This window comes from Mchenga conophoros, linkage group LG20, assembly GCF_057382185.1.
Source record: "Mchenga conophoros isolate Kocher_MC1m ecotype Shallow Benthic linkage group LG20, M_conophoros_male_GT1.1, whole genome shotgun sequence".
Lineage (NCBI taxonomy): Eukaryota > Metazoa > Chordata > Actinopteri > Cichliformes > Cichlidae > Mchenga > Mchenga conophoros.
The window spans coordinates 28,013,685-28,028,066 of record NC_140545.1 but is presented as its reverse complement, the minus strand read 5'-3'; the positions used below and the strand labels follow the sequence as shown (position 1 = coordinate 28,028,066).

At 41.9% G+C, this 14,382-nt stretch overlaps 1 protein-coding gene across 4 annotated transcripts in view; it reads left to right on the top strand.

The window, feature by feature from the left end:
* Positions 1 to 14,382, top strand: part of dennd2da (DENN/MADD domain containing 2Da) — a 37,694-nt gene extending 23,312 nt beyond the window's left edge. For 3 of the 4 annotated variants that reach the window (XM_085258991.1, XM_085258989.1, XM_085258993.1), the window contains 14 exons: positions 697 to 744; positions 1,055 to 1,147; positions 3,623 to 3,798; positions 4,202 to 4,342; positions 5,332 to 5,444; positions 5,554 to 5,623; positions 5,707 to 5,784; positions 8,228 to 8,368; positions 9,979 to 10,127; positions 10,989 to 11,160; positions 11,269 to 11,319; positions 11,411 to 11,492; positions 11,574 to 11,819; positions 13,583 to 14,382. In XM_085258991.1, the coding sequence (XP_085115117.1) occupies positions 697 to 744; positions 1,055 to 1,147; positions 3,623 to 3,798; positions 4,202 to 4,342; positions 5,332 to 5,444; positions 5,554 to 5,623; positions 5,707 to 5,784; positions 8,228 to 8,368; positions 9,979 to 10,127; positions 10,989 to 11,160; positions 11,269 to 11,319; positions 11,411 to 11,492; positions 11,574 to 11,819; positions 13,583 to 13,650 (1,628 nt within the window). In that variant the 3' untranslated portion in view covers positions 13,651 to 14,382. The remainder of the gene's footprint in view (positions 1 to 696; positions 745 to 1,054; positions 1,148 to 3,622; positions 3,799 to 4,201; positions 4,343 to 5,331; positions 5,445 to 5,553; positions 5,624 to 5,706; positions 5,785 to 8,227; positions 8,369 to 9,978; positions 10,128 to 10,988; positions 11,161 to 11,268; positions 11,320 to 11,410; positions 11,493 to 11,573; positions 11,820 to 13,582) is intronic. The other variant, XM_085258992.1, reaches the window with a different exon arrangement.

Here is a 14,382-nt window from a genome sequence, read left to right as displayed (position 1 = left end):
GCTTCCAAAGTTTGTAGGACAAAATGTTGTTTAACTATATATTTAAATGTATTTTGTTGTCCGAAGCACTTCTTTCCCTGCCTTTGATTGCCTCTTTAATACTTTTTGATTTTGAAACAAACTGATAAACTTGAGCTTTGTCTTTGTTTGTCTTGGTGATAGAAACCAGCCTATCACCAAGTTCTTAAGTGATGTACAGTTTAAATGGTATTTAACACATTGTTGTTGATGCTGTCTATTTACCAAAAAGGCTTGCTCTCCAGTGTTTTTGATTCTGAGATGATGTGAAGCACAAGTTGGGGGAAATTCCTTCCTCAGAGTGTAAAACAAACAGATGATTCAGCAGACTGTCAGCGCTGCAGTATAAACACGGGATTAATAAAGAGGACCTATGTAGCAAAAGCTTTGTTGCTAGGTAACAGAAACATGTTAGGGGCTGTTGTCTCAGTACATCGTAGCTGCTAATCATAAAGCTACGCTTGTTATTTACACAGGGCGACTTAAGGCGTGGGGTCTAAAGGGCTCAATTCCAGCTCATTGGTTTCTAACGTCTCACTGTTGTAGTGCACTGCATTCTTATACTTTAATTAATACAATCCAAATACCTGTAGCTGTCATTTTTTTGTGTACGTGCACAGAACATAGACAGAAGCTGACTCGGACATCTTCATTCACGTATTCTGTTGTGTTGTTTAGGTGAACAACCCATGGGTAACATCATCACGGATGTTTCTGAGAAGCATGGTAAGTGCAGATCATCTTTCCTTTGGGTACTCGAGTAATGGTTTCATAACTGAAAGTCAGTCTTAAAGAATGCTCAACTAAAACAACTGCCTTGTGAGTTTTATAGTCTACTCATAGGACATGTTAGTCACAGTTTCACATTTATTTCAGGCATAATGGTGTTAATGGACTTAACCTGAACAGAAATCTGATAAGCTAGAGTGCTGGAAAAGAGGACAGAGATTTATGAGGCTTTAAGCGAGCAGAGGAGGTATGGGGAAGTGAGCACCGACGTATGTTTTCAGTACTGAGCAGCTGCTGGTTTCTCCAGGTGCCATTCCATCAGGCGAAGATGACGGACGACAAGGGCCCTTCAAGAGGATTAGTGCCATCTGGTCCTCCTTCCGCAAAGGCAAAAGGGACAGTGAGTATTATCCTGTTGAAAACTGATTTTTGAAGGTGCCGCTGGACATTTGGACACGTCGTGATTAGATGTCAACACAGTTTCCAAATGTGTGACTGTAGTCGTGGTTGACCTCACGTGCACCGCTGAGCTGATGTGAGCAGTGTTCTGTTGCAGATGCTAGGTCTTTTTTGGCCAGCGTTAAATCTCGTTTCCTCTCGCGCATTTGTTGTGACAACACAGGAAGTACTGGTTAAATAACCCAGTGCATCAAGGGCAGAGATTTTAATATTGTGCAGTACAGTCTCCACCAGACATCAGGGCAGTGAAATGTTTCTATATTTATTATAATATTTAAGTATAATTGAATAATTAATAATAGAATGATTATAATTTTAAAGCCATTATTAATTGTACATACAAGGCTATTGTTTAAAAATGAGACATTTAAAGGTTTTCAGCATCAGAGCAGCTGTTTTATGTTTGAGCCTGAACACTGTCATTACAGCCAGGTGGTTCAACCTCTGGCTCCCTCAGTCTGCAGCCAGAGACTGAATCCAGTTTTGAAGGTTGTTTCCTGATGTGTTCAGTATGTGTAAATCTTAGATAGAAAGCACTTAAGTGTTGTATGAATGGGTGAATGTAGCGTGTTGTTTAAAGTGCTTGGAGTGCTGAAGCAGAGTAGAAAAGCACTACATAAGAACCAAAGAACCAGTCCATTTAGCATTTCCCTTTTTTGAACAGCAGTGGAGACACTACTCACAAATGCATGCAGAGGTGCCCTGCTGGCGCCATTCCCGCTGTCGGCACTGGGTCGCCACATTATGCTGACAGATCGGTCTCCAAATGAGTCGTCACACCCCCACGATCAGGCAGCAGGTCCCTCTTTTCCACGCTGGCCTTCTGGGGCCTCTCTCCCCCCAGTGCTCACCTAGCTTCCTTTTAATAGGTCTTTTAAACAGCTGATAGGCCACATCTGGACACACCCATGCCTCAGCAGGTGATCACTATCAGCTAATTGTCCCATACCCAGCAGGTCCACAGTGGAACATCATAAAATCATGCAAATAAAAACTACACTCAGAAGTAAACACTAAAATCAGGTCCAATATAAAAGATAGATACAAATTTCCACTGTGTGACATACCCCAGCTGGGATAAGCTCCGGTGCCCCCCGTGAACCTGAAAAGGATAAGCTGAAGCGAATGGATGGATGGACTAAAAGTAGTTGCAAAGTGAGGATGTGAATAAAATGTTATAGAAAGGAGCTTCTATTTTTTCCAATGTAAGTTTGAGAAGATGGAAACAGTGACAATGATTAAAAATGAATTAAATTAAATTTGATTTATATGGCGCCAGATCACAACAACAGACGCCTCGAAGTGCTTAAGTCCAGTTCAGCTACCAGCCAGTAGAATACAATACATTTATTGTCATTGCATGTGTTGCATACAACAGAATCACAATGTCTAAAAAATCTATACTGATGGAGAGAGTTGTTTTTGGTGTCACAGGGTGATGGGCAGAGTTCAGTTTAGTGATGGCTGTTGGATAAAAACTGTTCCTCATGAACCTGGCAGTTCGTGGATTTGCTAAGCTATACTGTTTGTCAGAGGGGAGCTGGGTGAAAAGATTGTGACAGTGTGATGTCCTTCACAATGCTCCATCTCTGCTACTTCAAAGCAATGATGATTTAGGGAGAAGTTGTTATGGGAGCACCCCTCAGACTGTGCACCTCACCTTATTCCTATTTGAGATGAGTACCACCAGTGGGGTGTGGGGCACAAGTCTTGCCATCTGTGGACTGTCACTGAGAAAATCCAGTATCCACTGATATAACTGACTGCTGAAGACAAGGTCAAGCATTTTACTTATCAACTACTTCTGGTAGATAGAAAAGTCACTTTAGACTTTTAGACCAGACTGACCAACTGTGCACAACCTAGATTAACTACAAGAAAGCTTATGACTCTGTGTCACAAACATAAATCCTGGAATGACTAGAACTATACATGATCTAAGAGCTTTCATCAGACTGGGATGGGGCGAACAACACTACAGGCCAACTTCAATAGCACAACTCTGCATGAAGTGCAGGATTTAGTAAGGAGGAGCTGCTCTGTCCCCACTGCTTTTCTGTACAGGCCTGAACCCCTCAGTCAGGTCAGTCCAGACACTTTTTTTTCCAAGCTCTTTAGACTGTAGTTCTAGACATTCCAGGTACCATGTGTGAGGCATCAAGTCATAGGTTGAATAGGGTCGTCAGTCTACTCTTATAGTCTCAAGGAACTGCTCTGTCTAACAGTAGCTGGTGTTTCGCATTTCTCTCTCTTATATCTCTCATTAGTGTGTTTGTGTGTATCATATATGGTCTTTAATGTTGTAACTTCTCCAATTTCTAACTGGTGTGTTGTATTCATACGAATAAGAACTATTGGGAAATGCATGATCAAGCACACTAAATGTGTTTGTGTTTTCTTTTTTATCTTCACATAGGAGTCAAAGGGCCTGAGCTTACAGAGCCACCTGGTCTGGAGGCAGCAGAGAACACAACCAGGCAGCACCGCTATGCCAGTGGTCAGTACTTCTTTGAGTATCTGGTGGTGGTCAGCCTCAAGAAGGCCAAGGACAGCAATACCTACGAACCTCAGATTACCTACCAGTTTCCCAAGGTCAGTATGATCGTGAAGGCCAAATATGCTTGTCCACCACTATGTCTGGTTGGTTAGCCACCACCATTTTGTCCGTCTGTATCTGGAAGTCCCACAGGATCTTAGCTCAGTCATTCTCCACCACCCTTGGGGGCGTCTCCCATTTTGACATCGGGACTTCCAGGTTATACTCGACACAGATGTTCCTGTACACTATGCCGGCCACTTGGTTATGGCGTTCCATGTATGCCCTGCCTGCTAGCATCTTGCAACCTGCTGTTATGTGCTGGATTGTCTCAGGGGCATCTTTACACAGCCTGCACCTGGGGTCTTGCCTGGTGTGATAGACCCCAGCCTCAATGGATCTTGTACTCAGAGCTTGTTCCTGTGCTGCCATGATTAGTGCCTCTGTGCTGTCTTTCAGTCCAGCTTTGTCCAGCCACTGGTAGGATTTCTGAATATCAGCCACTTCCTCTATCTGCCGCTGGTGCAAACCGTGCAGGGGCCTGTCCTTCCACGATGGTTCCTCCTCTTCCTCCTCTTTCTTGGGTTTCTGCTGCCTGAGGTATTCACTGAGCATGCGGTCAGTTGGGGCCATCTTACTGATGTACTTGTGGATGTTTGTTGTCTCATCCTGGACTGTGGTGCTGACACTCACAGTCCCCGGCCTCCGAATGACATTCTAATGTCATTGCTGTGTATATTTTGAAGATACTCAGAAAGGATTTGAGAGAAGGGACAGCACTGCCTCTAACATCATGCGGCAAAACTAACTGCACTCCATGAACATCTGACAGCCCAAATGAGCATGAACCCACTGTCTAACTGAAAGCCCGGACAGTCCTGATCCCCACAGAGGGGTCCCGTCTTTTCCAACTACCGGCTAAAATCTGTCTCAGCACAACATGGAAGCTAACATCAGCCATTATAGCAGATAAGATGAACAGGTATATGGAATGGCAATACATGAGAAGGACCCAGAAAAGAATTGGCACCAACACCAGAGGGGCAAAACTATCCACTGGTAGATAGAGCAGTCATTCAAAATATATTTGTCTCTCACTGGAGTTATTTTGGATTTGGTTAAGGAGAGCACCAAAGCAGGGTTCTGACAGTGGATCCATGGATTTCATTCTGATACCTAATAGTAGTCAGGGGTGGCGCTGCCTAGCCTCTGGCGGTCTGTGTGTCCCTCCATGAATATGCGTGCCAGACCATCACTTGGTCATTTTACTGGCAGCATAATATTCTCTCTGACATGCTAACAGTGCTGACACTGACCCTGGCTAAATGCAAAACTAGTGAAAAAAAACTATGTCTGTTCTGGGAATTGTTGCATTAATTTAATGAACACCAAAGCAGCTGAAACGACCTGCTCTGCTACTTAACTGTCCAAATCTATATCAGAGAGGTTCAGTTAACGTAATGATATACTCTGATTAAAAAGTATTCCTTTAATTTTGTTTTGTACAATTGTACAGTTATAATCAGTTGTACATATGATGTATGTATCTATTTGGAAACAGTGATTTAAACTTTTATATTTACTTGCAGAGAGATGGAATGGCGAGATCTCAGAAGGAGGAGGAGGAGAAGACTTTAAAGGCAATCACACTTTTTTGTTTCCCAGAAGGCATCAACTGGGCTCCTTTGACAGAGTACCACAGGTAATGCATGTCAATCAGGTGGTCTTTAACCTTTGAGCAGTATTCAGGGTTCTGTTCTGTGTAAACCAGCCTACAGCCCCTGTTTTCAGTTGTTGTTGTCCATTTTCAGTGAGACCTTCTCCTTTGTTCTGACTGAGATCGATGGCAGCAGAAGAAATGGATACTGCAGGAGATTATTGGTCAGTGTTCAGAAGCTGTCCTTTGCAGAGTGTCCTCATTTGGAAACTGCTGTTTGATATTTGTTTCACTCTCTGATCCACAGCCAGGAGGGAGAGGAGCGCGACCACCTGAGGCTTACTGCATCATTAGTACACTGGCTTGTTTTGGGCTCTTCTCCAAGGTGAGTTCAGCACAACAGCTCTGGAAGAAAAATTGGCTGAATTTTAGGAAACTTGTTGCAGAGGTTGTGCGTAGTCAGATTACTTTGGTAGCAGTTAATAGTACTTGGTTTAGTTGGCACCAAGCCCTGTAAGCAGGTTAAACACACCCAGGGCATCATCCTAACATCCGCAGTCAGAATACACGGTCACACAATGCTGGTTATCATTATGGATTTCCCTGTGTATTCACATGAAAGGGGTAGTGTTGGGGTTGGGGTTTAGGGCCTTGAGGTGGCTGTTGTTGTGATTTGGTGCGATTATAAATTAAATTGGTCAAATTCAGTTCAATTCAATCACAGTTATGTGTACTTATGTGGCTACAACTGTAGCTGCCTCCACCAGTGTGTGAATGTGAGAGTGAATGAATAGTGGAATTGTAAAGCACTTTGAGTGCCTTGAAAAGTGCTATATAAATCCAATCCATTATTATTATTATTATTATTATTATTATTATTACTTTCAGTAAAGCAACTGCTTATATGAAGCAAGATAAAACTATACTGTTGGAAATACATGAGGAAGTTAAACCCATAGTCTGAAAGCAACATGCTTTGGTTAAAAAGGCCGGTGCTGTTTTAATAAATGTTAGCTATTTGAAGCCAAGAAAGAAAGCTGACTAATCAATATCACAACTCTGTATTTATACATATGTGTGAATCTGAAATTTTTCATTGAAACTGATTTTAAACAGTCGTTTTAGTTTGTATTCTTTGAGCTGCAGCTGCAGTAGAAATAAAAATCTAAAAGCAGCTTATTCAACATGCAAATGTGATATTAGGTCATCCACAAACAGATGTTTTATAATCACAGAACATCAGATGAGCTGATGTTCTGTGTTTTATTGCTTTATTGTCCTTTTATTATAGAACAATAGTTTGTAGCCAGCTGGAAAAAAATCAATAAAGTTGTGCTTAAGAATTTATATTTTTTTACAGATCACCTGGGAAACAACAAAATATTAAGAGACTATAAAGACTTTAGCCCCTCTTACTATCCTACTATATACTATATATTATACTACAGTACTGTCTTATAGGATTGCTGATATTAGTTTCCAGAGAAATTACTGGTCAGTAGTCAGTGATTTCATACCTGTTGACCTCTAATCTGGAACATAATCTGCTCCGCAATAGGTTATGGTTGCAGCATGAGTTACCATGGCGATATACCCGGTAGTGAGGAAGAAGAGAAACGTGTTCGGTACAGAAAAACCCAGAATGAACCCTGAATTTGAAGATGAAATCCTGCTTCGTAATTATGGCATTCCTATAAAAGACAAAGGTTGGGATGAGATGGGATTTCATGTGTACCAGTATCAACACAGCGAGGATACAAGGTAGCAAGTTACAGTATCTTGGGAAGGTGTTGCTGATAAATCATCTAAACTGGAAAGTTAGCTTTGTTTTTACATTTCATTCTCCATCAACGACAGAAGATGCCAACAGTGTTAATGGGAAGTAGATGACAGACCTCGCCGACCGTACATACAATACACAAACTTCACATTGGGGAGACAGGTCAGGATAGGGCGCAAAAGGAAAAAACAACAAAATATGTAACACAAAAGGGCAGATCAGGAGAGAAAAAGAATGTCTGCTCATACTGATCCCCAAAGGAGTCGGCATGAGGAGAAGACAAAAACTCTAGCACATGAAAAACAGAAATATCACCGCACCATAAAAACACAAGACAAGCAACATGGGGGAGTATGCCAGTGTGCACAGCTGCATCTGGGATGCTGCAATCTCGCGATCGTGCCTCCGGCTGAGCCACTGTCCACATCGGATGGGGGGAGGGTAGCTGCATGAAAGATGATGGATATGTTGTTTTAGAACGAACAGACAGTTGTTCTTAGTGTCCATCACTGGTCTCCAGGTGTATCTCCCGTTTAAGAGCTGTGAGCTCCTCCCAGATCTTTTCCATCGTGTATCCTGCAGGGAATGTCCCTCCAGGACACTCAGGCTCTCCCGAACCCAGGCTTCTCGTCGAGAATAGAGTGTCAATTGCATTCAGGGACCAGTTGATCAAATCCATAGTTCTTCTTCTTTAGTTTTTAGAGAACAAGAGCGAGAATGAGAGGCTCTCTCGGGGTTAGAGTCAGACGAGACCAGACAAGGACATAGAGGCAGCAGCAGGGAAAATAAGGGAAGGAGGGGGTGAAAGACGCGTCCACCTCCTCCGAGAGCCAAAGCAGAAGTATGTCATATGTTCAAGTGTGAAAGTAGAAACTAAATGATTAACTAATTGTGTTACTGACTGTGAGGATTTGAGACAGCTTGTCCATAAAACGGAACAAATTGAAATTAGATATTTAAGTCAATAACAACACAAGTAAAATAAAATAATCTTGCTTTAGCATATGTCGTACTTTGAGTTTGTGACTATTCTCTCCCATGTGTGCAGATATTCGACGAGGTGGAGAAGCGCCGGCAGATCTCCATGGCCATGATCTATCCATTCATGCAGAAACTTAGAGAAGCTCAATTCCCAGCACCAGGGAACACAGTGGAGATTAAGAGCTTCATTCCTGAGTCGGGCACTGAGGTCAGAGTGAGCGCCTCTTTGATGTCTATTAAGAAAAGACTCTCATTTATCTCATCTTCTAACTCCATTAGTAAATTTAGACTCAGAATATCTCTTTTTGTTCAAAACACAGTACAACGATCCTTTAAAATGTGTGTAGCTCAGGTTGTCATGTCTGTGAGTTTGTTATCTGTGTTTTCTGGTTCATTTCAGTTCTTCATCTGTTTAAATCAGGGCTGAGGAACCTTTTTCATGTGAAGGGCCATTTAAATTTTTATATTGTTCTCCGAGGGCCATACTGTTACGGACACATAACTAGGGATGCAAAAAGGAAAAACCAAAAAAAGTCTGAGGTTTCAGCTTCTTGGCTATTAACTCACCAGAAAACTCGCGTGTAATATTCTCCTGGTCACTCTGTGGTCGTGTCACATAATGACGTACATCACGTGCTGTTTGACTCGTTTCCCACACCTGATGTAAACGGTTTTGATAATCTGGAAAGAAAGAAGTAAGCCTATGTGTTGACATTGGACTGTTTGTTTTCATGCCCTGTTAGAGCTTCTCTCAGCTTTGAGGTATATTCAGTGCAATGCTGTTGGAACTGCCTAAAGACATGTAAACTGTTCAGGACTGAATTCCGTAACTTCAACAGGTGTTACTTGTTAAACTTGGGACAAAGACAACAAATGTGACTAACGTAGCATTCGTTGTTATTAAAATTGGCAAAAGTTCAGACCTCACAAACATTTTAGTGATTTCATATAATGTCAGCGTCTTCAAATAATTTAACCACATACCTAGCATTCGTAGCATTATTAGTGCTGAGAAAAAAAACCTTCCTTTTTTCTTTTTGTAGCCAAAATGTGAATGTTGAGGTCAAGAAATGACAAGAGTTCACAGCTAAATTGATTGTAATGAGTGATCTGAAGTGCTTTTAATATAGCCACGTCATGTAAGCCCCCTGTGCACTGAAAATAAGTGTCAGTGTGGCAGTAAGCATTTAGAGACAAAGCAGCAGTAAACGATGTCTGGAAGCAAACTGCAGACAGCCTAAAATGATGCATGCTGGTAGGAACGCCCTCTGCAGTGATCAAGGAGATTTTTACAGTCGTCGAGTAGATGTCTCAATATCAACAACGAAACGGCACACATCAAAGAGCCGAAAAACCCACTAACCACACACCTCTATCTGTAAAATAATATATATGTTGAGCAGTTAAAGGTATTAAAACTACATTAGGCAGGTCACACAGAGCAGTAACCCAGGGACTATAAGAGATCCCTCAGGCTGGCATGTTTCTGAGGACTTGTCTGAACATGTTTTGCATTACCCAGCCTCTGTCTCAGAGCAGAAACCTGACACCCGTCATAGACCATGTTTCAACAGCTCACAGTCATCTCAGGTATTCACTGATGGTGGTCATTTTTTGTGACCAGACCTCAGGGTGGGGGACAACATGGTTCTCTGGCTTTGTAAAGACATTTTTATGGGCAGTTTTTTAAAGTGGAAGAAGAATAAATATAAAGAAACGGTGATATAGAAAGAGCTGAAAAGCAGAGCCCTGTCAGTTGAGTGATGACATGCTGGCACCACTGTTGACATATTTGTGACAGTGGTGACTTTCCACCAGATCATCAGTCTGACCCGGCCGCTGGATTCCTGGCTGGAACACGTCAACTTTGCCATGCTCTTTAGCTGCCTGACGGACCAGCAAGTGCTGCTGGTGTTTGCAGCGGCTGTCTTGGAGAGACGGATCATTTTCATCGCAGATGAACTTGGGTAGATCACATCGTCTATACACTCAGACACATACTTTAATCATACCAAGGTATACTTTTATGTCATTTACTGCACAGCGTAGCCCCGGTCGTACCACTCTATAAACAGGGGAAGTCAGTGTAAGGCCTGCAGCTGCAAAAACGACTGGATTAGAAAGATTTGTGGGTAATTTACCAACAGTGTAATAGTAGTAACAGTTCAGGATGTGCAGAAGAAGATCCTGGGCCATGTTATGTGAGACTAAAGTCAAAGGAATGAATTTTATAGTTTCTCCAAAATCTGAAACGACCGTAGTCCGAACATTTAGATATTAACCACAGACACAAAGATCTCTCTGGGTGATAGATTCTTGTTGACAAATGTTATGTTTGTGTTCACTACCGAATGCTCTTTGTAGATTTTATAATTAACTGATCTGTGCTCAGTTTGATTACACAACACGAAACACTGCCAACTGCTCAGTTTAGTGTCTCTGGTATCTATGCACCTCTGATGCACCACTTTACATCCCACTCTTACATTAGATTCTAGCATTGCTGTGTGAAAACACTGGGACTGGACAGAGCCAATCACAGCTTTAACCCATCCCTGACATCTTAGTTCTTGTTGCATCGGATACAAAATTTCAAATAATAATACATGTTTATTGTTTGAAAAGAAAACTCGTATAAATACATGAAGCAGTGTGTTTTTGTATCTACACCTTTCAGTCAGTATTACTGCTTAACATATTAAAACATTGAGTGAGGCGCAGCTACGTGTACTTAAGCTATAAAAGAAGAAGAGAAAAATTGTTTTTTAATCACAAACATGTGTTACCATCGCGATACCACCTCTGATGTCGACTCTGTCTGTCTGCAGCACATTGTCTCAGGTCATTCATGCAGTAGCAGCCCTGCTCTACCCTTTCACCTGGCAGCATACCTTCATCTCCATTGTTCCAGAAATCCTCATCGATGTAGTGATGGCACCTACCCCCTATCTACTGGGAGTCCAGAAGCGCCTGCTGGACCAAGTCACTGACCAGACTGATGTGAGTTAACATGGAGACCATAAAAACAACCAAAAAGATGGTGTTAATATTACGGTGTTAATATTGGCATTCTGTCCTTACTCTGGTCCTTTTTTGTGTATAACACAGCTGCTGGTGGTTGATTTGTCTGAGGATAAAAAGGACCCATTCATTGTTTCAGTAAGAGTTGTCAAATGATGAAAAACCTAAAATGCTAAAGTCCTTAGGTCAGGATTTGTAGCTAACAAAAGGGCTTCTGTCACAATTGCAGATTGGTGATGAAGGCACTATCCTGCCTCCAAAGCTCCAGGCTGAAATATTAGTGGCTCTAAGTACAAGACAAAATGCATCAGGTGGGTGAACAGCAGCACATGAACACATGTAGCACAGTGTTTCTTCAATCATTCTTAAATGCTTTCTGTCCTCTCCTTCAGTGGGGGAGGAGCTAAACCGAGTGGTTTCTGAAGCCTTCCTGCAATTCTTCGTGAAAACAGTTGGCCATTATGCCTCATATGTAAAATACGCACGAGCTGGAGAAGGTGGGGTGTTTGATAAGAGAAGCTTCTACAAGGCAATCGAGCCCAAGGTCACTCGACACTTTGTCAAGAAGTTCATTCAGACGCAGATGTTTGACTTGTTTATCCAGGAGGTGGAGCAGCAGCAGCCTGGACCACAGCAAGGTTAGTACTCAACTACAGCTCGTAAATAAAGGAAGTAATCCCAATCCCAGGGACTCACACTCTACACTTTTCACTGTGCATGTTTTGTTAAATATATGAGCTGTGATTGTATAATTTCAGTCTACAGTCTTTAATGCCCACTTATTCGTGCAGTTCTTTCAGTGTGTGAGACATGAACGACGTGCTCTCAGTATTTCTTTCGGGATACCCGGGAGACGACCTAAAACAGTGCCTGCATGACTTCAGGGTGCACCAGGGTGCACTCAGCCTTTGACCAAGTGACAATATCTGTCACTTGGTCAAAGGCTGAGCGTAGCAGCACAAGACTTCTCTAGTGGAACATTTAATCCCTTAGGCTTACTTCTTTTTTTCCAGATTATCACATTTGTGGTGCCCTTGTGGCTTCCTCCACTGCACACTGCTCTCTCACCAGTGTGTGAATGTGTGCGTGAATGGGTGGATGACTGGATATGTAAAGCGCTTTGGGGTCCTTAGGGACTAGTAAAGCGCTATATAAATACAGGCCATTTACCAGGCCATTTACTATAAAAGGGTAGAGAGTCATTAGTCCCATCGTAATCACCTGTCCCTCTGTCATCCCGGCACCGCCCGATGAGCTCACTGCAGCGGGTCAGAGACCACACCCCTGCCACAGCTACCTTTGACCCCACTGACTACATGGGCCTGGCTACCACAGGATATTCCAGGGTGCTAAGCCGGGTCAAGTCACTAATCCTGGCCTCCAGAGCTGCAAATAGGCTTCAACTTTTTGTTATTAGTAAATGAGGCCGAGGAGTAGCTAAACATCTGACACAATGAGCATAAAAGTGAGGGAGGGACACGTCTGCAAACACACAGTGTGTGTTTGCTGATGTTTGTTGAGCTTTTTGTGAAACTTTGCTTTGAAATTTAAAAAAACCCCTGACTCTTTTCATGCTTGTTTCTCTTCAGTAGCACTAGCTTGATGCTGAACTACCACAAATGTAACATGGACACCTGAACTGTTCTGCCCAGTTTAACCCTGGAGTATAAATGATACAGTGATAACAAGGAAGTGATACAATACCCAAGTGAGAGCACCGCCACCAGAATCCAGTCAACAATTCAAGAACAAATGACAGGAGGAGAGGGAAAGGCCTGTGTGCTTCACTGAACCAGTCATTTGATTGGAATAGAGTAAGAGCCACATGAGGTTGGGTGCAACACCCACAACCATGTACACCAGTGTGTTAGAAGTCTGAGCAAAATAAAGGACGAAATGATGACATGATAGAGCGTCTCATTGGTAGATCCCACACTTGATGGTGACTTGCGCTATGGGCTTGAAGTTGGCCTCCAGTGTTGTACGCCACATCCCCACTGAGTTCCTGACATGTAGATATATAATCTGTGTGTGTGTGTACAGGATTGCTCTCTGATCATTAGGCTCCGTCACTCTCCTTCTGGTTAAGCATATAATTCATTTAAAGTTTGTAGCTCTTTATTTGAAATGGTGGAAAGTTAAAGTCTGTCTGATGCCCAAATATTCCAATCCAATCCAACTTTATTTATATAGCACTTTTAAAAACAACAAAGTTGACCAAAGTGCTTTCCAATAATAAAACAGAGAAATATTGTGCTATGAATACAAAGTCAAGTCTTTATTTAAGATTAGTCAAGCAAGTCCTCACATTTGTGACTTATGTTAAGTCATGCACTTGACTTCTTTGGTAATTGTGCTGCAGTAAAAGTCCAACCTGATTTGCATTTCCTTTGTCCTGCAGGAATATTTCACAAAAAGATCCTTGAATATCAAGAGAAGAAGAAAAAGGAGAAGACAAAGAAACACTAGCTGTCTGCATAGAAATATGGCTGTATAAAGGGGTATATAGATGTGAATATTGCACTGTGTTTTCTGTGTTGTGTAGTTTGGAGTATATTAATTATGTTCTCATGTGTGAATTACTGTATGTCTGTGTGACTGCTCCTCACAATGTGAAACACTGGCAGAATGCAGGACTTAAATTCTCTGTGGTGGTTTTTAGCCTTTCTGATAATCAGGAACTCATTTCAAATAAAGACGAGCTTTTTAAGTTCATGAACCTGCAGTTTGTTTTTAAGGCTACTGATAGAAGATGTATATTTGGGTGGAGCAGCAGTTTGTATCCAACACTGTGGCTGTCTCTGCATAATGTTCAAAGTAGACATGTACTCCCAACGCATGCACAGGAAAAAAGAGTACATATGTCTTTATGCATAGTGTATATATGTCTGTTTTTAGGGATGTGCTGTTGGCGGGGACTGCTCTACCTGTTTGTAGTCAGATCCATTTGACCCAACCTTTATTTTATTTTTACAGAGACAGTCAGAAACCATCAGCCAGTGTTGTACAGAATAAATTATCAAATGATTAATAATTAGCTGCTTTGTGATTTTTACATCTGTTTAGTAATGGCCTCTTCACAAAACACACAATGTCACTGTGAAGTGGATCTTTGATTTTTGTCAGTTTGGAGAAATTGCTTCCATTCCTTGTTAAGATATTACATTCATTACATTTATTAAATTAAAGTTTTCAGATTCA